General features: G+C 44.4%; 1 protein-coding gene across 1 annotated transcript in view; it reads left to right on the top strand.

Annotated features, from left to right (window-relative positions):
- The window catches only part of Pip5k1b (phosphatidylinositol-4-phosphate 5-kinase type 1 beta), a 276,485-nt gene that overhangs the window by 210,573 nt on the left and 39,398 nt on the right, over positions 1-26,514 (top strand). The window contains exons 12-13 of the mRNA XM_028894086.2: positions 2,732-2,887; positions 6,004-6,148. Coding sequence (XP_028749919.1) covers positions 2,732-2,887; positions 6,004-6,148 — 301 coding nt within the window. The remainder of the gene's footprint in view (positions 1-2,731; positions 2,888-6,003; positions 6,149-26,514) is intronic.

Below are 26,514 nucleotides of genomic sequence, written 5' to 3'. Positions count from 1 at the left end.
CTACAGAGTGAGTTCCAGGACAGGCTCCAAAGCTACACAGAGAAACCCTGTCTTGAAAAACAAACAAAAAAGAAAAAAGAGAGAGAAAGAGAGAGACCTTGTCTCTGTCAAGGTGGAAGGCAAGGACTGACCCTTGGGGTTGTCCTCTGACCTCCTCATGCATGCCATGACACACGCACGCCTACACACATATACACACCAAGATTTGTTAAGTATGTTAACATAAATCAATTAAGAATTTTTGAACATAAAAATAATTATGATGGTAGTTATGGATCCTAAAACAGTGAGAAAGGTGGCATTTCTTTGACTGTTTTGAAATTCTGAGTAACTGTCTTAGTGGAGACTAGTTGAAGTCTTGCATCCGCTTCTAAACTCGGCGCGTGCTGACAGCACAGGTCATTCGACCTCTCCTGGGCTCATCATGCCTTCATACTCCTATAGCAATAGTTATTTTGCTATTTGCAGGAATGTGTCACCGTTCATAAAAGCTTAGCAAAAGCAGAGGGCATGTGACAGCAGACACCAGTGGTGGACCATCACTTCCCCTCTGTGAAAGCGAGTCAGGGCTTAGCAGAACACGGTGTGAGGGAAACCCAGCTTCTTTGGTCCTCTTACCCAGCATTCAAATCAATTGTGAGCAACCAAGAAGAATGGCAAGATCAGTTGTTTGAACGTCCAAAAGATTCACCCAGACACACACACACACACCTTAATCATAAAATGGAATGCTAACAAGCTAGAAAATCAACTATCAATTAAACAAGACAACAAGAAAGTCCCTGGGCTTCACTCGCTAGCCCCATGACCTAGAGCAAGCCCATTTTTCTGCCCTCCATTTCTAGGCCTGTAAAAGGGCCAGACTCCCTTAGACATCTTGACAATTTTTGAGATGCTCAATGTGAGTGTTGGCCTCCAGACGAAAGCCCTAGTCTGCAAATATTATTTATCATGGTGATGATATTAATATAAAACTCTGGGGGAAGCTAAGTCTTTCCTGTCCTGGAAGCAGGGAGATTGCCCCCTATTCTTCCCTCATTTGTGATCCCCAAAGTCATTCTCCAACTGATCTCTTGAAGCCTGTTCACAGAAAGGGCTGATGAGCCATGTAATCCAAACTTGGGAGAGTCTCAAAGCTGAACAGGGTGCCCGATCCAATTGCTGTTGGCTCACCCCTTTAAACAAACCTCCAAAGGACTCTTGCCAACATCAAGTTCAGGAGAAGCAAAAACAGGTCTCAGCTTCCCTCCCTCCCTCCTACTTCCTCCAGTAAAATTCTCTAGCCGTCGTCAGCCAAGAAGAGTTATGTGGGAAAGCACGATCTAAGTGGTGCAGCTCAGACCACAGTTTAAGCAGCACCAGCCAGGGTGTCCCCCGTGGAACCGCAGGCTTCAGCAAGCATGGTGGCTCAGGGAAGCGCATCTTCCTGCCTGGGTTCCCACCATGCTTCTGAGGACAGAGAATGCCATCTGGGTAGAAATGGGAGTGAGTTATACATCTGACAAGACCAAAGAGAAAGGAATTTCAGTGGGAAAAAAAATCACAAAGAAAGAAGCAACCAGAAGTAACTTGGCTAAATTGGGCAACATGTGTGTATGATTAAGCACTGGTCCGTTTAGAAAGTCCCGGTCCCCGGTTAATAAAGCCGGGGTCGTGAGAACCCTCCGCACCATCTGCTCTTCCCAGCTCACCCAGCCTCCTCCCAGCATAAGAAAAACAAGGAGGAAGGGCAATTCTTTAATAAATAAATAAATAAATTTTGCCTCATTCAAAATCCAAAGAAAGTCCAACTCAAATGTATTTTAGAATACTTTTCTTTAAATCAAGCCATTCTGGACAAATAATATAGCCAAAAACACAGATATTTTAATCTCCCCTTGCCATGTGTATGAAATGAGCCCTTGCCTTTCTATACTCAAAGTATTTCTAAAATATTAATAAGAAATAGGATATTAAATTTAGAGATGTGAATCTGACTTTGTAAGTTTTATGTATTATTTTAGTTCTGGGGTTGTTTTTAAACAGGATCTCACTGTGTAACTCAGGCCAGCCTCCAACCCCTCCTGCCTCAGCCTCAGTGCTGGGACTGCCACTGTGCCTGGCTTTCCAATAGAACACGCCCCACTGTGCCTGGCCTTCCAGTAGGACACGCCCACTGTGCCTGGCTTTCCAATAGGACACGCCCACTGTGCCTGGCTTTCCAGCAGGACACGCCCCACTGTGCCTGACTTGCCAGCAGGACACGCCCCACAGAGCCTGGCTTTCCAAGAGGACACGCCCCACTGTACCTGGCTTTCCAGTAGGACACGCCCCACTGTGCCTGGCTTTCCAGCAGGACACGCCCCACTGTGCCTGGCCTTCAGTAGGACACGCCCCACTGCCTGGCTTTCCAGTAGGACACGCCCACTGTGCCTGGCTTTCCAATAGGACACGCCCCACTGTACCTGACTTTCCAATAGGACACGCCCCACTGTACCTGGCCTTCCAATAGGACACGCCCACTGTGCCTGGCTTTCCAATAGGACACGCCCCACTGTACCTGGCTTTCCAGTAGGACACGCCCCACTGTGCCTGGCTTTCCAGCAGGACACGCCCCACTGTGCCTGGCCTTCCAGCAGGACACGCCCAACTGTGCCTGGCTTTCCAGCAGGACACGCCCACTGTGCCTGGCTTTCCAGCAGGACACGCCCCGCCGTACCTGGCTTTACAATTATTCTTCCTTGCTGTCCAGCTCTGAAGGCCTCACCTTCCAAGAAACGGTGCAACTCCATTGCTGCATTGAAGGCAACCTCCCAGGAGATCGTGTCCTCTGTCAACCAGGAATGGAAGGATGAGAAGCGAGATTTGTTAACGGAAGGGCAGAGTTTCAGCAGCCTGGATGAAGAAGGTAAATGCTCCCAACTTTCTAAAACAGAAAAACTCTAGTAAATTCTATGAATAATGTAAAGTCACAGCAGAAAAATTAGAGAATGCATGCTCCAAGAGATAGCCTACTAGTAAAATTTTATAGGCTGTATAGAATACAACAAATTTATATAAATATAAAATGCCATATAAACAATGCATGATATATGATTTATCATAAGAAAAATAGTAAATATTAAGATATTTAAAGAAAACACCTATAATCTAACTACTTCATGATAACAAATGCTAACATATTGATATTTGTTTTACTAAATTCTGTGTGTGCAGTATAGACGTGTACATGCATATACACCTATGTGCACACATATGTAAGTGATATAATAAACTTTTCAGTTTATTTAGAGCTGTTTCCATGAATTTCAATAAGTGTAAGAGTTTCCTTATTTAGAACGAATGTAGATGTATTCCTTGGATAAACAGAGAGAGGTTGGTGTGGGCTTTTTGTACCTTTTTTAAGAACTGTGAGTTCTGGCTGTTAGAAGCTCCTCTGTATACCCCCTGTCTCTTTCTTCCTCTATTGCTCACTGCCTAGGACTGCTGATACAGTGATGAACAGAAACGGGGACTCTAGGTAGCCTTGCCTTGTCCTGATTTTAAAGACAATGTTCTAATGGTTCTCTGTTCAAAATGAAACTTGTCCTATTTCATACCAATTGCCAGACCAAGGAACTTCTTTTTCTTGCTTTTAATTTACCAAAAAGTTTTTAACCAAACAAGAGTACCGAATTTTATTAAATAATTTTTCTCTATCTACTGAGTTGATATTTTGAATTTTCTATTTTGATCCAATAAGAGGAAGTGGTGTCTTATATATTTCTGTCAATTATTTCTTGGTCTTTTAGTTAACAACAAATATAGGCTTTTTTTTTTTTTTTTTTTTTTTTTTTTTTTTTTTTTTTTTTTTTTTTAATCATTAGGTTCTTTGGAGAATCTCCAAAGTGTCTTCTACTACCTATAGAAGATTCAAAACTTCTTGTAGATACATTCCTTCCTACAGTGTCTTCAGACAGATTGCTGTTTCTGTCCCTTCTAACTCAGCATTTGTCTCCCATACTAAATTGAATTTCTTTATCATATTCTCATGTCTAGAGTTACTTCAAGGAGAGTTAACTGATGATGGTTAATATTGTCAACTTGGCGGGATCTAGAGTGACCTGGGAGACAAACATTCAGGCATACCTGTAAAAAATTGTCTAGATTAGTTTAACTTCTGGGCCTGCCTGTGGGAAAGTGTTTTGATTAGGTCAATTGAGCTGGAAAAGACCCAACCCAAAATTGGTTGCACCATTGCCTAGACTTTCATCCTGGACTACACAACAGGGAGAGAGCCATCTGAGCATAAACACGTGTCCCTGCCTGTTTCCTGACCACGGATGACAAGGACCAGCCACCTCACGCTTCCACTACCATGACTTGTCCACTGTGGTGGACCATACCCTGGAACTGTGAACTAAAATATAAACCTTCCTTTCTTGGGTTGCCTTTGTTAGGTTATTTTGTTATTATAGTAGGACAAGTAACCAGGACACTGCCTGTGGTCCTCTCTGTAATGATGACAGTAGATAGCCACCCACTTCCTTGAAGCTGCTTTCCACTGGCCTATCCCCCAGAACTTTTTGTTCTCTTTTATGTTTTAAATTGAAATCTTCTTAAGTTTCTAGGCTGGCCTAGAACTCCGAATCATCCTGTCTCAGGCTCCCCAGTAGCTGTAGTAAAATTAAATATACTCAACTGTACCCAGAATCCCTGGAAACAGGAAGTAGTACACCTGTGTGTGATGTGCACCTGTGATGGGTTTGGGGATGTTTTTTTTTTTTTTTTTTTTTCACATGAATTGGACCATTGCTTACAGATTTGGGCACGTTTTTATTTATTGTCTAAACTTCAGAACTCAAGTTTAGCATTTCCTGTCCCTGCTCCACTGTCCCTTCATGCCTGTCCCTCTACCTCATTAAATAGACTCCTTCAAATCCAAAATCAGGGGTAGAGTTACATTGGTGGTGGAGTACTTGCCTAGCATGTCTAGGGCCCTAGATTCAGCCAAAAACAAAAAACAAAAAACAAAAACCTTCAATCTCATCTGACAATGCCTCATGTGGCCATGTTCCCATTTTCCATTTACACAATGAAAATACATCATCTGGGACTTTTTGTGTGTATCAAGCAATGTCAGGAACATCCCAAAGCTGTACTGTATTCATTGACATGTTTCCAGCTCAGTTTGAGAAAAGATACAGAACTCATATAAGCCATGTATGGTGTCACGTGCTTTTAATCCCAACACTCAGGAGGCAGGAGCAGGTAGATCTCTGTGAGTTTGAGACTAGCCTGGTCTGTATAGCAAGTTCCAGTAAACCCAGGGCTGTATAATAAGATCCTGTCCCCAAAAAAGAGGGAAAAAATCCGTAAGGACCTTGGATGGAGCGCCTGTGCGTGCTCCAGGTCACTGCTGAGCCTGAAGAGTTCCTCCTTCCAAACTGTGGAGGACCCTGATGTAAATACTTTCTTGAACTCTAAAATTTTAAAAAGAAATAAGCGCTTTCTCACTTTTATAAAGGCAGCCTTGCTATTGAAATAGGATGTTAAGAAGAGCCCTGAGTCATGTCCACAAGTCCACGTAGGCTGGAACAGGATTGAGATGTGCCAGGCTGCTGTTCTGTTAGAGGGTTTGTGTCCCTTGAAGTCTGCTCTCCTGTGGAAGGAAAGCTCATCCTCTCTGTTCATGCATCTGCCAGTCACCCTTTTAATCTCTGCCACATTATCTCCTTAAAGTCCTTGGAATTTTTATGCCATTTTGAAAGAGTAAATCACTTTATTAGGTTTTTAAAAGAGCATCCCTAATGTCATTTCCATAAGCCATTTTGTAAATTAATGTCATTTCCTTTCTGTCTAACCTGTTTGCAAGCAGATATTTTACATTCCTGTTGTAGTTCCAAAGAGCACAGTTAATTCATAATTTCATTTGCAGCCTGATACATAAAATGAATGCTTTTGACCCAGTTAAGTTGTTGCAGATCTAAAGTGGCCTGTGTTACTGAGATTCATGAGTGCATACATTTGCTTTCGCTCCCCCAGCCCTGGGATCCCGACACAGGCCCGACCTGGTGCCCAGCACTCCATCATTATTTGAAGCTGCTTCCTTAGCGACCACAATCTCATCATCTTCCTTATATGTCGGTGAACACTGTCCACATGACAGGACTACGCTTTATTCAAACAGGTAACATTCAATGCGATCAGCTTGCCAATCAATCAGGCTGCCCCTATGTCAACCTCGGGCCAAAAGCAGTACCTCTGAGATTGTGTTTCTAGCAACCAGATGTGCCTGTCCCTGCCTCATGCGTAGGAGAAAGGGCATGCTTTATTTTTTACTGTTGCAAAAATACATTTAAAGGAAAACCCTTCTGTTTCCCTCTGCGATTAATTGTTATGTTTTGTAGAAATAAGTTATAAACAGTTATACTCTTGGCTGCATGCAAAAAGACAAAGCTTTCATCATTGTTATTTTAGTGAGTGTGCATGTATGCGTGGCCATTCACACGTGTGAACGTGGGTATGCCTGTGCCAGTGTACATGTGGAGATCAAAGGACAACCCCATGCGGTGGTCGTCACCTTCCACCGTTTTGTTTTTTGTTTTTTTGTGGCAGAGTCTCTGCTTTCCTGCTGCGTAAGCAAGGCTGCCTAGCTGGCCCCTGAGCTGCCAGGAGACTCCTGTCTGTCTCCAAGATTGTGGGAGTGGAGATGCTCATGCTGCCGGTCAGCTTTTACGCGGGTCTAAGGGTTCAAACTCATCTGTCAGCCCTGAGTTCAGCGTGGTCTTTGGCAAGCTCAAGTTTGGTGGTTATATCCGCTTATCAGTAGTGTTTTTTTCTTGCTCTGACTTTTCTCTCTTGGCTACATAGAAAAGTAGACGCAAGGGTAGCAAGTGAGGCAAACACTAGCTCTGGAGAAGGAGGTCAAGTGCGAGCCAGCAGGGCACGGTTTGGACCCTTTCACCTGCAGAACCACCAGAAAGGCTCCTCTGTAAATGATTTAAGTGGCTTGAACTACAGAAAGGGCGTTTGACTTGGCCAGCGTTCTTGGCTTGAAGAAATGTAAAATAACATACACTAGCCTAATGTGAATATGGAGCGTGCATGTTCAGATTTGATTTCTCAATTAGTCCATCCTCTCTGTGTGGGGGACAGCAGAATGCAGGGGTTGTACCCCATGAGTGTAAGAGGCAGCTCAGAGGGAAGAGGGACGGTCTGAGGGACATCCCAGCAAAGCTAAGAACACCTCTCACAGGATGTGATGGTGCTTTTTATGGTTTGCTCTCGTGGTCATTACCATGAGCATATGATTCAGTGCGCTCTTGAATCGATTACTGGAATTCCCGGCACTAAGGGAACAGGATTGGGGCTTGGGGTTTTGTTGTTGTTTGTTGGTGCTCTCATTGTTGCTGTTGTTGGGTGTCAGAAGGGTTCTTAAGGGCTCTGTCTCTTGGTGAGAGAGAGGGGTTCAACTCCTGGGTATTCTGAGTGCTGTCTTCAGGCTCTGGCCTCCTCCTCAAGCCAGTCTTTGTGGCCAGCAGGAAGCCAGCTACCTCTCCAAGCTCTCTTTGAAACTGGACTGCTTTAAGCCATTTTCTCGGCACTCTGCCGCCATGTTGCAGTTTGATATCTTATACTTAGCTGTCAGTCAGGGTTCAGCTGCAAGAACCGAAAAGTATTCCATCCACAGCAGAAGGGTGTGGGAAGGCTGGTAGAGCGGCCTTGGTCAGTCCTGGTCGCTCCCCTGAGCCCACCCTCCTGCAGCACTGAAGTCTGGGTGGTACTCAACCAGGGATTCTCCCAGTGGCAACTGAGAAGGCATTTCGGAGATCCCAGGATGTCCTTAAAACAAGCCGACAGGGAAGTTAAAGCAGCCTCACTCTTCCTGGCTTTTCTCAGCTAGTGAGGAGAGCTCGGGACCCTCCAGGCACCACCCTCTGCTCAGTCCCTGCTGTCTGTCACCCTCCAGGCACCACCCTCTGCTTCGGTCCCCGCTGTCTGTCACCCTCCTGCTCCCTCCCACAGGCGTTTCTGCTGTTAGCCTTGATGTGTAGGGAAAGCTGAAAGACCCACCAGATCTCAGTGTTTCCTTAGGGAACTCATAAGATGAGTTCAAGACTCAGAGATGCTAAAACCTGGAGAGAAATAATGGCCCAAGAGCCCCCTGGGAATGAACATTCCTGGATGTTTGCCTTGCTTTCAGCATGGAAACCTCCCCCAACAAATTGTAAAGACATGTTCCTATCATGGTTCCATCATCTTCTTTAGTGCTGTTTATGATATTTCTTGAAGTAATAAGTTGATGTGGTCCTAAGTCTCATCTGGCCCACTAAGGTTTAAAATCGGATAAAGTCAGCCTGAGAAGAAAAAACGCATTGAAAAAGAGAAAAAAGAAAGTACATCAAATATTGACATTGAAATTTACGTCTGAGATTTTTCTGTTACGCTGTGACTCATAGTCCTGTTCCAAGTGGCCTGCTTTCTCACGTCAACATTGTGTTAGCCTTATCTGTGCTCATATAAGCTATGAGTACTTCAGGTAACAGCTGCCATCCTCCGGCTCTATAGAGCCCTTAACTTTAAAGCATTGAATAGCACCCAGATAAGTCCACACCTAAATTATGTATTGCAGTGGGAAACGGCTGTCTCTAGAATTCTTTGTGACCCTTAAAGTCCCACTGTTTCTTAGAATACATTCTGGTTTGTTAAGTATACTCTCAAAATGGACTAAGAAGCAAAGAAAAAAGTCAGAGAGCCTTAGAAGTATATTTAGCTGCTGATAGAGAGTACGTAGTCTCTCTCTCTCTCTCTTTCTGTCTCTGTGTGTACATGTGCGCACATGTGTATGTGTTGTATGTGTGTGTTCACGTGAAAGGATATGCACATGTGAGTGTGGAAGCCAGAGGCCAGTAGCTATCTGTCTTGCTTTCTGAGACAGGGATCAACTGCCTTTTCCTCCTCCCGCTTGCCTAGCAAGTACTTACCAACTGAGACATCTCCCCAGTGCCAGGAGTAGATATTTAGAGGTTCTACCACATGATCTCGGGTTAGAGTGCACACATCACTGGAACAAAGCGACATGCCCTCAGCAACCTGCTTCACAGACAAATTGTGGGTATGTTAGTTTCGAATTTCTGATACTTGGATTTTTCTTTCCTACGAAGAAATCTGTTCTTTAAAGGAGGTATAAATTGAGCTCTGAGAACTAGAGAGGCAAATGGTTTTTCATCTCAAAACTAAGAGCAATTCCACTTAGTGCTGTGGAATAAGCTGCGCACATGAATATTCATTCTCGCCATGATTTCCTGCCCAGTTGGGAGCAGAGCTGTGGCTCTGATTATGCATACAGATTGAAAGCTCACTTGATCCCAATGCATCTGTGCTCGGGCATCACAGAGGCCCCCGCCAGCATCACCTTGGTAGCCAGTCTCAGATTTTGCTCGTGTTTTGCTAGTGGCTGTCTCTACCAGCTAGTCCACTTTAGAGACATGGAGTTTTATGAGAAGAGCAGATGCCATAGGAGAAGCCACTGGCCATTTCTACCTGGGAGGCCAGCTGGCAAAACTCTCATAAGTGATGAGTCCAGGATCTAGATCTCAGGCTGACCCAGAAGATGTGACAGCAATCCTGAGCCCTTCTTACTGTGAACCTAGGAGTGCATGAGCTGATTCCTGTAGCCACAGGTCTCCTCCCAAATTGCTTACCACTCAGATTAAAGACGTGGAAGGAGATCCATATTAAAGTAGATGAGAGACCCTTCTTTAGAGTAGTCTAAAAAATCAGGAAATGGCTGTGCAGACTACCGGTGGCATGTGTATGTCTGCTATTAGAGTCTAGTTGATCTCCCGGGTCTAAACCTCCTGTTCTTTCCTTACATGATCCTTGCATCGAGACTTGCAAAGACCTTTGGTCTTCTTGTTGTGTGCTGTAGGCAATGTTAGTTGACTGCGTCTTTTCCTAACATCAATTCCTCTATTCCTGTATTTTGTTACCTTCTTTTGCTGCATAAGCACTAAAAAAAAAAAAAAGAAAAAAAAAAAATGTAATGGACAAAGTGACAGACTTACATTATTGCCTACCCATGCTGGTTGTGTGCTGGAGGTCATTGGCTACTTTTCTCATTAAAAACATTATTGCTCTGGTCGTTTTTCTATCATGATACCAGCCACATTTCAACTCATCAATAATTATATCCTAAAACACTCTTAAAAGTATGTCATATTCATTTGAATTCACAAGGAAGCTGCCATGGCACTTTTATTTCCACCTTTCCTGGACGGACTTAGAACTGTTGCTCTACCCATTGAGCAGTGACTCTCGGTAGAAACGTTTCTGCTTGGTTTACAAACACTTGTATCTGTGCTCAGTGGGAGCAGAATTCAGGGAAACCTTTACCAGGTAAAATATGACTAAAAGGGGGTGCTAGAATGTGCTGACATTCCAGATCTTTCCCTAACCCTGTTATGGGCAGAGCATACTACAGTGTTTCTATGGTTGCTGTACCTACCTGCTGTGCATGGACCCCAATCCAGCACTGTGCAGCCTCGATGAATGATCCCCTTTGGATGTTAAATTTTCAATTTGGTGTCTCCAGACTCTTTGGGCTTTTCTCTTTTTTCCTCTGTATCTTCATTCATCCAGCCTTGCAGACAGTCTGGCTTACTCCCCTGCCTCAGCTATTTCTCTTGCTTTTTCATCAGAATAAATCACCACCTAGGACGCCACCCCACCAACTGTCACTCTGGCCATGTAACGCTAGGCAAGCTGATTTAGTTTTGGTGTGCCATGGGTTCCTCATCTGTAAGAGGTCCCCATTTGTGTTTGTTTGTTTGTTTGTTTGTGCATGCGTGAGTGCATGCGTGTGTTTGCTTGTGTGTGTGTGTTTGTTTGAGATTCCCCACTTGGAATAAGTGAATTATTTGGATAAGTGAATAAGTGAATCCCTTGCCCAAAGGGTTGCTGTAAAGATTGACTGAAATAATGACCAAAAAGCAATTGTAATGCCTCATGGAGCATGCCGCCATCAAGCATTTGTTAACATATAGCCAAGCACCTCAAGGCTTGAACACCTTGCCGCTTCCTCCTAAGTTCCACTTGCAGGAGGCAGCATGGAATTGTTTTTAGCAGAAAGCATCAGATGAAACTTTACTACTCAGAAGCCAGCCAAGAAAATAGAAAATCCACTTGGAATTTTAAAGGGAGTTGATGTACTGAGTGCAAAAAGGCTAGAAGAGTCGGGAGGAAGAAGTGGCAGAAACCCAAGGAATCCCCATAGGAAGCAGCGCCCACAGTGCCCCTGCCACTTGGGACCTACAGCCACCTTTCAGACAGGGACAGTGGAATCTGACACCAGCTAAAAGAGCTGAGACAGTGGCAGGAACAGAGCCAATACCAGAGACACTCCACAAACAAGGAAGGAGAAAAGTGAGGGAGAAGGGAGCCAGGGGCCTCTGTCCTCACCTCCTCCTTGGTGTCCTGCCATCTCAGCTGGCAGGACCTGGCAAGGGAAAATGTCCGACATGGTTTGCCCTAGCATAGAGGCCTAGGGTTGCAAAGTCCGGTGCAGACCAGATACAGATACAAAAACAAAATCCAGGTACAAAAAAAAGAAGAAGAAGAAGAAGTTTAGAAAGGGTGGGAAGAGAATTTCAAGGATCAAAGCTTTAAAAAAGGAGAGTGCACACCAGAACAGGAATCCACTTCAACTCCTATAAAACGAGTCACAGAGCCTGTTTATTAGCATGCCAATGTAATAGTACTATGTAAAGTAGCTGCAATTTTTCTAATGATCTGTGCAATTAGAGACGGCAGTATTTACCAAAGTGTCTGGCTTTCCCAGGTGCTGTGCTAGAGTGAATGCTGATTTATAAATACCCTCTTGGCTAATTCCAGGCACATGGAACAGACAAAGCAGTTTTTTAGCTCAAGAATTCATCAGGGAGGTCTGATGAGGCCTGAAGAACCCAGGTGATGCTGCAGACACACTGTGGGGGCGGGAGGGGGGGGGGGGCTATCGTGCATATTCTGGCTTCTGAAACTATGACCCTAACCAGTCCCTTCAACTGACTGTAATTTTGTCTGGAACAAGTACTCATGAGCAAGGAAATACAATGTCCCTAATAGATTCTGAGAAAGGAGATCACCAAACAAAAGTGCACATTCTCTAGGATCCTGAAGTAAAGCCTTCCCAAGAAAATCTCTTGTTAGGAAGAAGACTACAGTGGCCATGATTGGTCTGTGAGGGGGGGCGGGGGCTCATACATCACTCCAGTTATATTCATGGAATGCCAACACATCAGACCCTGACAGAAACTTCACAATGTGCCTGTTAGTGTTGCTTCTCCTGTACCCCCAGAAAGCTAAGGGAGGAGCATGGATTTCCATCACGTCTCCTGCACCTGGATTTTACCAGGTGGCTGCTGCCTTCCCCCACTCTCCCTTTCTTTTTTATAAACTATAGAACTGCTTCTGAAGTGACTGACTTTTCAAATGATCCCTCACAGATTTCTGCATGGACAGGAAATTGAAGTGAATTTTTCAGATACATGACATTTTATGAATAATTTAGGGCTCAGAGGTAATTTGCAAATACTTCTCTTTTCTTAAGGAATTGATTCATGGTATTATTTCTAGGTGTCTTTCATATATTAGTAAGATTCTTTTCATGGCTCCTATTTACAGATAAGCCATTTTTTTTTTTTTGGTTTTTTTCGAGACAGGGTTTCTCTGTGTAGCTTTGCGCCTTTCCTGGAACTTACTTGGTAGCCCAGGCTGGCCTCGAACTCACAGAGATCCGCCTGGCTCTGCCTCCCGAGTGCTGGGATTAAAGGCGTGCGCCACCACCACCCGGCCCAGATAAGCCATATTGCCAAAACAGGAGGTGTGGATGGTGACTGCTGACCAGACATTAGATATCATGATGAGAGACAAAAACAGAGAGACAGAGAGAGAGAGAGAGAGAGAGAGAGAGAGAGAGAGAGAGAGAGAGAGAGAGAGAGAGAGAAAGCGCACTTAGGGATAGAGAGATGGAGATGGGTCGGTGGTTAAGACTTGGGTTCAGTTCCCAGCACAATTTCAGCTCCAGGACCTGACACCCTTGGCCTCTCTGGGCACCTGTACTCACATGCACACACCCACACACAAACATCCACATGCAAGTAATTAAAAATAATACCTTTTTTACCAGATGTGGTGACAAACACCTTAAATCCCAACACTTGGGAGGCAAAGGTAAGTGGATCTCTTTGAGTTCCGGACAAGCTTGGTCTGCATAGGCAGATCCAGGACATGCAGGAATATATAAATTTATATATCTTTTAAAAAATGAAGCAGGTTTTGTGTTCATTCTCTGTCTCTCAAATCTTGGCACTAAAAAACTACATCCTACACTAAAACAACTGTGACTGAGGCAGGCTGATCTCTATGAGGTGAAGGGACAGCCTGATCTACACTGTAAATTCCAGGCCAGCTCTAGCTACATAGTGAGACCCCATCTCACAAAGCAAAAACAAACAAAAATTACATTCTTATTTTCCATGACTTCAAGGGAAATGTGTCTCAGTGGGCATGTCTCTGTCAGCGCTCCAGTTGTCTAGCCTCCTTCGCTGGCCTTCTAGAGAAATGCTTCTCCTTGTGACTAGGTTCTGCATTACAGGCACCTGCCTGTCCAAACAGAGCTTCCAATACACAGAAGGGGACGGGGGGGAGGGGAGGGGCTGTGTGGCTGAGGATAACAATGTTGTAGCTGAGGCACCTCCAGGCTCCATCAGGGATTTAATGTGTGATGTGTTATCTGAAATACAAAACATAGCACAATGCCAGTGTTTTCAGATTATATTAGGAATAGGATCCTGCTGTCTTTCTTCAGATTTATTTGCAAAGATACTAAGCGAAAGTACCTTTGACTATGGCCAGTACCAAATCTGTGTCCCAGCTCAGGGCTTCGGACCTGAGGCCAAAATGCTTCTCTGCTCCTTGCTGTTCTTGACTTCCTGTATCTGAAGTTCCTTGGTTGTAGCTAAGCAGAGACAGGCTTTAACCCCCTTGAGTTTCGCTGTCTCTGTTGTTCTATGGGAGGGTTGCTTTGGGCCTTCTCAACCCTTAGAAATCCCCCTCTCGCCAGGCAGTGGTGGCACAGGCACCATCTCTGTGAGTTCAAGGCCAGCCTGGTCTATGGAGCGAGTTCCAGGACAGCCAAGGTTCCCCAGAGAAACCCTGTCTCAAAAAATAAAATAAAAAAAATAAAAAACACAAAAGAAAAAAAGAAATCCCCCTCTCTTTTGAATCTATCCCCTTGGTTGGTTCACCTGACAGCAACTGACTAGATCATTTGCTGAAGCTACTTGTATGCATGTTAGCTTCCTGCAATTCCTGGACAGTTCCTGATTGATCGGGTGGTCTTTCAGAGGCCAGCACCCAGCCAAGATAATCTCTGTCAATCCAGCCCCCTCACTACCTCGGCATCTCTTTGACATAGTCCCTACTGACCTACCAGCATATTCCCTCAGTGTAGTTCTATGTCCTGTGTAAATTAGTGGTGAATGTCTGAGCCTGCACTTCATGGTGAATAAACTTGCAGACCTGAGTTAGCAGTTCTGCCACTTCCCCTCCATCCAGGGGCCTTCCAGTGCAGGATATTGCCTGATACCTGGGCCTAATTTTATTTCTCTCACAAATATACAGGAAGAGGAACCAACACCTTCTCTCTCAATTCAAGAATAAAGTAGAACCATTTCCTATTTAGTTTTATTGCTACCTATGGTCTGAGCTCCACCAATGTCTCCTTCATTTGGATGGCTAGTTGATCATTGGAGTGGAATGATTTCACAGTGAAAGCCACCGTGGAAGCCTGCTGCCCAGAGTCACTAACTTCAGAGAGATGGCCATGCCTGGCCCCTGTAAGCCAAATGCATCCACCATCCCTGCCTGCCTTTGGCTTTTATTTATGAGAGTTATCGTGTCCAGAGACTTAGATAAATTCAACGTTAGAATAGGAGGTAGGGCCGGGCGTTGGTGGCGCACGCCTTTAATCCCAGCACTCGGGAGGCAGAGCCAGGCGGATCTCTGAGTTTGAGGCCAGCCTAGGCTACCAAGTGAGCTCCAGGAAAGGCGCAAAGCTACACAGAGAAACCCTGTCTTGAAAAACCAAAAAAAAAAAAAAAAGAATAAGAGGTAGGGACATCCTAATTCAGAATAATAGTAACAACCAAAATGCAGTTATTAATTGTCTGCTTTCTGCAATAAGGAAAGATGAAATGTATGATGACCGAAAGGAGCTCATTCTTTTTCCGTCCCATGTTGAAAGGTAGTGTTTGGAATTTCACAAAATAATTAAAAACAATGGGACTTATTCATTCAATAAATGATTTGGCTAAAATGGAAATGTCTACCCTGGTTGCTACTTGGGAAAGATGGTGATATTTCTCTTTTCTTTTTCTCACCAAACCTTACGAATGTTTCTGGGTCTTTATGCACTTAATCTGCAAGAAGTTGTTTTCCCTTTTATTGTACGTGGGTACGTCTGGATTAGTGCCTAGTGCATACAACTGTTGTTACTGGGTGCTGTCTGTCTTGCTGCGGAGCGGGCAAGGGAGTTGGCAGCATTCCGGGGTCCGGTCGATTCTTATTTGGGAAATAAGGTGTTAACATCTCTGCCATTGTTGTGCCCACCCACAGTGGAAAAAACTCACTCTGATCGCAGAGTTCTGGAAGTAGAAGGAATCTCTGACATCATGTCATCGTCCATCCTTCTGTTTATATCTTCCTGTGTCAAACTTCTGTGCAGACCTGGTTTCTTAGTTTGCACCATGTTTGTCCTTATCGAACCTCAAGCTGTCTACGCTGTTTTTATTGTTGTCACGTCATTGGCCTTTAGAAGTTTTCCCAGAACCTCTGATGTGTTCTGGTATGTACTGGTGCCTCTACAATCGTTATTTGGGGACCTTCTTTCTCCATCTTTCTGCATCCCCTAGGCCCCTATTGTCTGCGCTGGCCCCCTGTGCTGGCTCCTGCTTTCTCTGTATAGCTTGTACGTTCTCTCTACCGATGCCACCTCTGCTTTCCCCCAGTGTGTTGGGGTTTCCAGATGTTGCCTCTGTGCTGGCTTATCATCACTTGATGGGCTGAGCCACCAGAGGCCCTCTGTGGTCGGCATAGGCATGCTTAGAGAGTGGGGGAGGGGAATCCCTGACTTCCTATGTGGGAAGGAATCTTCTAGATTTACCCTCCAATTTTATTTACTTTTTATTCCCATTTCCGTTTATCTTTCTCTCACTGTCTGAGAGATTCCCTCAGCTTTATCTTCTAATCCTTCCACTGAGTTTTTAATTTCCGTTCCCATGTTTTCTAAGAGTTCTTTTTTATCCTCTGAGGTTCCTTCCATGCTGTAGGAGCCGTGCCTTCATGACTGTTATATTTTTTCCCCTTTTTCTCCCTGAAGATAGTAGAATGAGTACCCAAGAGCAAAGACTGCATATTCCCGGCAGCAGGTTTCCTCGTCTTTGCCACAACAGATAATATTTCCTAAATACCTAAATACATGTGAGGTCCTTAGGCTTGGGTGAACTAGGACCCCAAAGTGAAAAAGGTCACCTTGTATTATAAACACTGTGGTTTCAGGAAGACATGTATTTGTCACTGGCCTCTGTCAATGCTTGTAACGAATACGACTTTTCTAGCACACGCATCCCTTGAGTGATTCATCCCAGGGCCTGAGCAGTCCCCAACCTGCCAGGTTGCTGTTCATTGCGTCAATTATCCTGTAATTGAGACGGCTCATGTCCTTGCCCCTATGACCAGAAGTGGTTCATAATAAACAAGGAGTTCTGAGAAAGCTCTCCGTAGGAACTACGGCAAGCAGGGAAAGGGATATTTTGTTGAAAAGCACACAGCCCTGATGTAACTTGAGTCACGCACTTCTTTGCCAACACAGGAAAGTCGGCTGCCTCCATGACTGGGGGATGCCGTGAGCTTCCTATCTCTGTAGCATTTATTAAGTAAGGTTTATAAAGTCACTGTATCAATATGGAAGATAAATTTCAATCCACCAGTTATGATTACCAGGAAGTAATGTTCAGTTTTCACATTCTAGTTTAAGATAATCCTAGAACACATATATTAGATGCCTAGTGTATATCACACACTCTGCCAACTATTTTATAAATATTGTGTTATTTAATGGATCTGTCAACTCGGTAAGGTGTGCTTTCTAGAGTTATAAAGGAGTGTGCTGGAAACATACATGATAGGAACATAGAACAAAAATCAGTTCTTACCAAGCACACTGTACACTAAAACCTAACACCATATAAAAACATAATTTGAACCAGGCAGTGGTGGTGCACACCTTTAATCCCAGCACTTAGGAGACAGAGGCAGGTGAATCTCTGAGTTCGAGTTTGAAAAATTAAAAAACAAAACAACAACAAAACATAACTTGTTACAGGAAATGAACTCGTACATACTGATGAAACTTTTATCCTCTCCCATCTATAATTATTGAATCACTATAAATATACTCTCAAAGGTATCACATGGCAGTGTTTCCATTTTGTTCTCATGAGATGTGATCATCACCCCTCAAAAAGTGCCCCAAAGGTTGACAAAAACGAACATGAGTTCCTTAGCAAGAAGTGCAGCCAGCGTGAGGTGGTGGGATCTGGATTGGGCCAGGCTGGCTGCACAGCTGTGTGGGGCAGAGGTTTTAGGAGATGACTGATGAACCGTCACATGCACCACTTAGCAGAGACCAGCCCATTACAAAGGCTTTCAGCCAAGCAACTGGGAAGTATGGTTTCAACCACATCTCCCCATGATGAGGTCTGCTGGCCAGCCACCGGAGATGCGGGTGGTTTTCGGGGTGTGGAGAGGTCCAGGGTAATTCCTGATGGTGTCAGTAGATACTCTCCTCTCTGTTCCCCAGAGGGCAGTACAAATGGCATGCCCACTGATTGTCATGACACCTCATGACACAGTGGGAGACTCTGGCTTAATTTACATTGGTCACTTGCTTAACAATGTCTGGAGACAGGGGGACAGCCTGGTGATGTCCTCAAAGGTCCAAGCTGTTCCTTCACATTCAATTTTTTTTTCTACTCTGTTGCCCTATAATCACAAGATGGCTGCCATAGCTTCAGACATTGTGTCTTCACTCCATGGACTCCTAAAGAAGAAAATGGAGCCAAGGAGAAAGAGAGTGGGAAGCTTAATGAGAGGATGAGACCAATTGGAGCCATGTTGAGGACAGAAGGCAAATTCTGTTTTTTAGGCATGAACTGCAGGCTGCCTCCTAGAGAAGGGAGAGCAGCCCCACCAAAAGGGGAGTTTGGGGTTTTCTAGGGTGGTTTTAGTTGGACAGGAATGTGGCTGCAGAGTCTTAGGGGAAGGAAAATGGCTGCAAGCCAAAGTTACTATTGTAAGCAAAATCTTTATGAGGGGATTTCTGGTCCTTAAGATACCAGGCTGTGGAGCTGGAGAGATGGCTCAGGGGTTAAGAGCACTCACTGCTCTTGCAGGGGACCTGGATTCATTTCCCAGAATCCACAAGGTGACTCAAAACCACCTGTAAACCCAGCTCCAGAGGACCCAACACCCTCTTCTACTTCTGAGGGCACTGAACACACATGGCACACATATGCAGGCAAAGCAGTTATACACGTAAAAACAATGTGCTTGTATTTAGACTGTTCCAGCTACAACACTACCCATGGGTCTCTGTGCCCCAGATTGGAGGCCTACTCTGTGAAGACATTTTGACACTGTGCATCCTACCCACCAGAATATTTTGCAGATCTTGGAGGCATTTCAATTTTATCAGAATTCATTTTAATTGGGAGTTCTCCAAGGAACATTTAGGATTTTATAATTTTGAATCATACAATTAGATATGAGTATTTTGCCCTTTTCCTCCTGATTAATAGTTTATTAAGACATTAATAGTGTGTGCAACTGTGTGGATGTGTGTGTGTATGTGTGTGTGTTCATGGGTTGTGTTTGTGGGTGTGTGGGTGCATTTGCGCATGTGTGCATGTGGAAACCAGAGGGCAACCTCAGATACCATTCCACCTCGGGTACCACATCCACCTTGTTTTTTGAGACAGGGACTCTCACTGGGACCTGAAGCTCACCCATTAGGCGAGGCTGGCCAGCCAGAAAGGACCAGGGACCCTACTGTCTCTCCATCCCCAGTCCGGGATTATAATGGTGCCCCGTGGGGTCTGTGAACCAAACTCAGTCCCCAGACTTGTGTGACAGACACTTTATGACTAAGCAATCTCTGCACTCCGGGACATAAATATTGTGCTTCTTTCAATAAGATGGGCTCTTGGCCCGTTTGTGAGATGTCTCAAGAACTGGCACACAGAGCCAATTGTGTTGCATTTTGTAAACATTAGACTGAAAGTTGCCATAAGCCAAATGTCTCACACTGCCGGTTTTAAAAGATGAAGGGGTTTTTGGTCCAAGTAATATTGACTTTGGAGATTTAGTGACCTTCCAAGATTTATTTTCCCTCAACTCAGAATTGATAACAAAACAAAGTATTCTTTTTATTGAGTTGCTGTGACTCCAGAAAAACTGCATGGTACTGAGGGGAGAAACTAAGCACAATCATTAGTGTGATCGATTAATAATCCTTAGAAAGTTTAATTATAATCATCTCAATATTGACTTGATGAAAAAATGGAAAGAAAATGCAGTCATACAGGATCTTCCCTTGATATACTGGAAAGGGTTGGGTTCTCTTAGTAGAAATAACGGCGAACTGACTGAATATAAGAAATAAAGCTGGCCAGGCCTGATGGCACATGTCTGTAATCCCAGCACTTGGAGGGCAGAGGCAGAAGAATCATCGACTTTGAGGCCTGGTCTACATAACAAGTTCCAGGCCAGCCAGGGCTACCTAGTGAAACCCAGTCTCAAAGACCAGAGAGAAGGGGCAGCAGGGGAGGTATGAAGTGGACTTATTTGTGAATTCGTTTTCTTTTTCTAATTATTCAATGGTTTTGAGAATTTCCTGCATGAATATTGTGTTCACGTCATCCCCACCCCTCCCCCCAACTCCTCTAATGCCCCAGCTCCCCTCTCAAGTTCATGCCGTCTTCTTTAATTATTATTGTTCTGTATGTATGTAAGTATGTATGTATGTATGTATGTATGTATGTATGTATGTCTAAGGTGCACACGACCTACTGATACTGAGCACACTGGGTTCCGTGAATATGTACACATGTTTAGGGCTGACCACGTGGGACTGGATCACCTATCAGAAGTTTATCCCTGGATACTTGAGGCCCCCTCTCTCGGCAGCCATTGACCACCTGGAGCTCTCCGTATAGGGGTGGGGTCTTTGAGATCTCCCCATTCGTGCTGACATGAAACTGGGGTTGCTCTGGCAAAGGTCCTGTTTTGACGGCTATATTAAGATTGCATGGATGCAGCTTCCCTATCAGGTACAGAAAACACTGACCAGCAGGAGGTGTCCTGGTCCTCTGTCTCTCCCCGCCCTCTTTTCCCATAATGCCCCCTGAGCCTTAGGTATAAGGTTGTGTTGTCGATATGGCAACTGGAGGGGGGCAGGCACCCCATGGCCACTTGCTCTCTGCGTTTTGACCCGTTGTGATCTCTGTAATAGACTCCATATGTTTTGAAAAGAAGTTTCTTTGGTGAGGAGTGAGAGCTCCCATTATCAATGGGCATAAGGACAAGTATTTATCTTGTTTTTTAATTTTTATTATTCTTATTATTGTGTGTGTATGATGCAGGGGTGGAGGGTCAGTCACACTTGCCCTGACACACATGTGTGGCGGTCAGAGGACAACTTAATGGAGTCCATTTTCTCCTCCACTTTAATGTGCATTTCAGAGAGCCAATTCAGGTTGTCAGGCCTCCTCATAAGTGCTTCAGCTGGTCGGCCATCTTGCCAAACTCTCTTGTGCCTAAGTGAACCGCAGACAGGCTCTTTTCAGGATGTCTGGTTCAGTATAAGATTGTAATCAGGGGAGCTGGAGAGATGGCTCAGTGGTTGAGAACACTGGCTGCTCTCTCAGAGGACCAGGGTCTGGTTCACAGCATCCTTATGGGACTCATTAGCATCTGTAACTCCAGTTCTAGGGGATCCAAGGCTCGCTTTTGGCCTCCACAGATACCAGACACACACGTGGTGTGCATACATGCATGCAAATGAAACACCCATACACAGAAAAAAATAAAAATAAGTAAAGTTTTGAAAGATTATAATAGGGGCTAGGGCTCTAACAGTGCAGGGGTAGAACGCTAACCTCTAATGCATGAAGCCTGCTACTGCCAAGAAAACGAAGGTAATCAGAGTATAAATGCCATCATATATCATGTCATAAGTATTTCTGTTGCAATAAATATACCCTTCATGCATCTCTGTGTCTTTCTAGGTTTTATTTTTAGAAAGGATACACTGAGCTGGGCGGTGGTGGCGCACGCCTTTAATCCCAGCACTTGGGAGGCAGAGCCAGGTGGATCTCTGTGAGTTCGAGGCCAGCCTGGGCTACCAAGTGAGTCCCAGGAAAGGCACAAAGCTACACAGAGAAACCCTGTCTCGAAAAAACAAAAAAAAAAAGAAAAGAAAAGAAAGGATACACTGTAGAACCCAATACTTCCATAGACTAATATGCAAATCACCAACCCATCTGTCCCCAGCCTTCATTTCTTCACAAAATTATTTTGCCACTAAGGACTGGGGAGGGATGAGTGATTTCTGGACAACCAGGGATGCTCTCCAGTTTCCACAGGCATGGACCACTAGCTCCCTCATCATCCCTACCTCCATGCCAACCAGCTTATCTCCTCTGTTCTCTTAATAGAACCATGTCACCATTTTAGTTACGTTAGCCTTGTCCATATGTCCCAAACACCACTCACAACTGTGCCCTGTTAGAAAGCATCGTTCTTTGCCTTGTATTTTTCCCCCAAGGTGAGTTATGTTCTGTGCTTAGGTGTCTTATACTTCCTACGAGTTAACTCTCAAGCTTCCCAGCATGCCTGGCTGGCTCAGATATATCATACAGTCAACTAGACCCATGCACCTGAATGCTTCTCCCAGAGACCTCTGACTGCATCCATTTTGCTCCCGTGCCCAGGACCTGCCATCCCGAGGGCATCCTTTGCATTACTCTAGGCTCTCCTTCGTCTCTGACGTTGGCTCCGCCTCTTTGTCGTTTTGTATTTTCCTCTTATTAGCTCATTCCTTGATTTTTATGGAGCACATTCTCCAGGATCTTTTTGAGAAAGGCCTCATGGGAAGTCTTGAGATCCTGGTATCTGAAATGCCTTTCTGCTAAGCTGACTCCTAAGTAATGGTTTGGCAATGCGTTGAGCCTTACTAGGAACGGGCTTCCTTTGGGCCTTTGAGGGCCTTTTGAGTTGTTTCCAGGCTTCCTGAGCTGTTGTGGGGTTCAAAGTTACTATTATTTCCTGATCCATTGCATGTAATCTATTTTCTCTCCCTTTTAAAGTTTAGAGATCTTCTCTTTCTTTCTGATAAGGTGCATGGAGTTGGGCTTATTTTCACCCATTATAAAGTACGCTGTACCTTCGCAGTCTACACACAAGTCCTCTGGGTTGAGATACTTTCCCAGTTTTCTTTCTTTCTTTCTTTCTTTCTTTCTTTCTTTCTTTCTTTCTTTCTTTCTTTCTTTCTTTCTTTCTTTTTAATCTGAGTTGGCTTTGAAATTTGAAATTTTCTTTGGATTTCCTTGCCTCTGCTTTTTCTCTTCTCTCATTCTGATCTCATTTGAAAGCCCTAAGCACTGACCTTGTCTATGTCTCTTTTGATTTTTCCCATCTGCTGTCTTCTCTTTGGCGCCGATTGTCAAGTGGAATGACCTGGATTTTTCTTGTAACCTGTTCTTGAATCAATCCTACTATTATATTTTACTGCCCAAGACCTTTTCTCTCCCAATTATTTTCTTGTTTAGGTTCCTCCTTTTATTTCAGAGTTTGAGTAACTTCACTGAGGATCTAAGTGGTCCTGAGGTGGGAGGGGGGATTTTCTTCTCCCTTATAATCCCACCTCCTTACAACTAGCACTTTTTTTTTTCCGTATTTTCCCCTCTCTTACAATAGTGGCTTTTCTTAAGTTTCTATAATACTTAGTTGTCTGCTGAGACTTAAAAGTGTGCCACTGTTAATCTTCAGAGAAGAGTGTAAATTGGCTCTTACCTGGAGCTCAGGAAGGACTTGGGAGAAATGGGGGGGACTGCTAATGAGTACAGTTATCTTGCGAGGGACAGAAAACATTGTTAAATTGAGTATGCAATTGTCACACAACTCTGGGGAGACGAAAAGCTACACTGAATTACATGCGTTCAGTGCATCGGTTGTTTGGTGTGTGTGTAATATTTTAATGAAATTATCAAACAAGAAGTGGGACACTTCCTCAACGCATGTGGCTGGGGCTTGTCCTTTGTGGGATTTGCTCTGGGCTGATTTGGCAGAGCTGGGAGTGTTAGGAGCCTCTCAGATCAGATTCTGTCTTCCAGAGTGTGTCAGTTTCCCCCGAAGAGACTGCCTGGGTTCTCCAGCCTAGAGGACAAAGGCTGGTTTTGTGGACTGACCCCACCTCATCCCATGTTCGTTCCTGAACTGTGCTGGTGCTCTGCAATCCAAAGGCTCTGTTTTACCTGCTCCAGAGACTAAGTCTTTAAAAAAAAAAAAATGGAGTTGAGAAAAGACAGTTGCTAGTAGACAGGATTCCGGGAGATGGGCTACCTACTTAACTAGACTTTTAGCCAGAGGCATCTGTCTTAACTGCCTCCCTCTCCCCAACTAATTTTCCTCTCATTACTGATTTTTTTAAGGGGGTCTGTGAATCAAAATTGAGAACAGGAAGTGAGGAGGGAATCATGTATCAAATATAGGTAATTTGGGGCTGGAGAGATGGCTCAGAGGTTAAGAGCATTGACTGCTCTTCTAGAGGTCCTGAGTTCAATTCCCAGCAACCACATGGTGGCTCACAACCATTTATAATGAAATCTGGTGCCCTCTTCTGGCCTGCAGGCACACATGCAGGCAGAACACTACATACATAATAAATAAAATAAATCTTTTTTTTTTTAAATAGGCCATTTGTCTTCTCCAATTCCTTTGATCCATTACATTATGTACTACTGAGATTCCATTTCATTTAAAAATTTGATTTGGGAAAAGAAAACCAGAATAAGCATTTATTTTCGAACAAGTTGTTCTTGTAGTTGCAGAATCAAAAGATCTGGCCTTGTCTCTCCCCTACCAAAGGTAGAATATTTTCCATATACAAACTGAAATACCAGTCCTGTCTGAATTCAGAGACCTAATTAAGTTCCTTTAAGCATAAAGTTTATGACTGGCTGTTTTGAGATTTAAAAACACAAAGATAAAAGCTGAAGTTCCCAGCCAAGTGCTAAACCAATCCCCTAGCTCTGCCAGGATTGAAGTTCGAACTTCTCCCTGCCCCAAAAAGAATGGATAGATTGCGTGTTTGTGATAGAGAGAGGAGAGGCCTGCTGTTTTCTCTACACATGCCCCTCTTGAGGCTCTTTGGTCTTAAGAGAAATATTCGGTTTGTCTGCACTGGATGTAGGGTCCAGAGTGATGGGGGGGGGCACTAGCCAACCACTGTCCCCTGCAATCCTTGATCAGGCAGCTGACTTAGTTCTGTTTGCATTGCTGGTGCCTAGGCTCTCACCAAACAGCCAGGACGTGTCTCTAAAGACGTGACAGGTGACTCACTGAGCGGAGCAAAGCATTCATTGTGGGCAGTGCCCTTTGGCCACGTGTCCTGCTGCATTCAAGGCAGTTCTGAATTGTGACTAAAGCGTTTCAGCATCATAAGATGCTCGTCATGACTCATGTCTCCAAGATCACCTCTTCTCGGGCCTTGCAAGTCTTTTCCCAATCTAAATTTTGAAGAAAGAAAAATCAGCTTTTCCCCATGTGCTCTGCACAGCTCTACCACCGTACTCTACCACGAGCCCCTGAAAAGACCCTACTTTCGATGCTATATATTATGGTGTATGTCAATTTGACCTTCTCAAAACATCCCAACCGTTTTAAACTAACTCTGTAATGTGAAGGGTCTCATGAGAAATAAATATCTGAGACCCCTTTCTCGAAGATTGTTAACAAGAGCATGTGATGTGCTTTGATTAAGTCTAAAAGTTAACACAGAAAGATTGTTAAGGTCAAGGCCATCCTGAGCTACAGAGTATATCTGGGTCTAGCCTGGACAAAAAAAAAAAAACACGTACACACACACACACACATACACACACACACACACACACACACAAATGCAGGATATTAAACTAGGCTGGGGCCTCCCAAGTATAGGAACGCATGCAATTGCACAGGTCACATGTATGTGAAGCCAGCCCCGGGAGGAAGACACTTTTCGTGTCTCTTTGATTATAATACACACATTTTAGCCATTAACATGACTAACCCCTCTGCTCAAGGGTCTTTACTCCCAGATCAGCCAGAGAGAGTTTATTATGAAGTTGATTGTCAAAACTCCACCCTCAAACCCTGGAGCCAAGTTACAAAACTAGCATACACCATACCATAGCTCCTTCCTGGTGTTTTCCCCGCCTGGGCACTCAGAGTTTGATGTTAGTAACTTCGGGCATTTTCTTCCTGCTCTGACAGTAACTTTCAGTGGGTGAGTTCTTCAAGCCAAATTAAATTAAAACTTGAGATCTGATCCACAGAGGCCAGGGGTTGCAGGCGGAGGCGGGGATGGGGGGGGATGGGCATGGGGGGAACGTCAGTAAAAATATATCTCCTTTTTCTAAGCTCCTGGCAGTTAGTAGAGCTACCTATTTCCCCCCAACACACACACACACACACACACACACACACACACACACACACACACACACCCCTCCCTTATTTTTTAGTTCAGTTCATCTGAGCACCTGCTACGCATTTTAGAAGGAAATGAAATCAATAGCGTTTCTCTCCCCCATGGTCAGCCTTTAAACATCATCTCATTTTTTTTTCAGGAAGGCTTTCTATTCAGGCATGTCCATGTGTCCTTTAACTTGTTTATTTTGAATTCTGAATGTGAGAGACACTTAGAAATTCATGTAGATCCACCCTCACCCAGGCAGGCACTTTCCACTCACGGGATGGACTAAGATGTCTCTTAAGGGTTTCCAAAAGGATTTAAAAGGCCATTGAGAGATGTCAAGACCCCGTCGGGGAGGGAAAGGCCTAATATTTACTTATCATAAGTAAACATCCTATCTTGCTGCCTCAGAACAGTGCCTGTATTGATACCTTGAACTTTGAATGAATTGGCATCTGCTCCGTGGTTGCCTTGCTGGGAAGGCTGCTCCCTTGAGTCTGCCTGCAAACAAGCAGAGCCCGCCTGACCTAGGACTCACCCGACTCCCTGTGTAGTCCCGAAAGCTGATGAGGCTTGTGTGAGTGAGAGCTGAACGCTCCTTCCTCCCAAGGGCACAGGATCAGAAACCAAGCGTGGAAGTTACAAAGGAGGGATTATTCTACAAGCCAGAGGCTGATGGTATGGTTAGGAAAGAAATG

The sequence above is a fragment of the Peromyscus leucopus genome, chromosome 1 (genome assembly GCF_004664715.2).
Source record: "Peromyscus leucopus breed LL Stock chromosome 1, UCI_PerLeu_2.1, whole genome shotgun sequence".
Taxonomy (NCBI): Eukaryota; Metazoa; Chordata; class Mammalia; order Rodentia; family Cricetidae; genus Peromyscus; species Peromyscus leucopus.
Note: the sequence above shows the minus strand (reverse complement) of the source record. Positions and strands in the feature narration are given on the sequence as shown.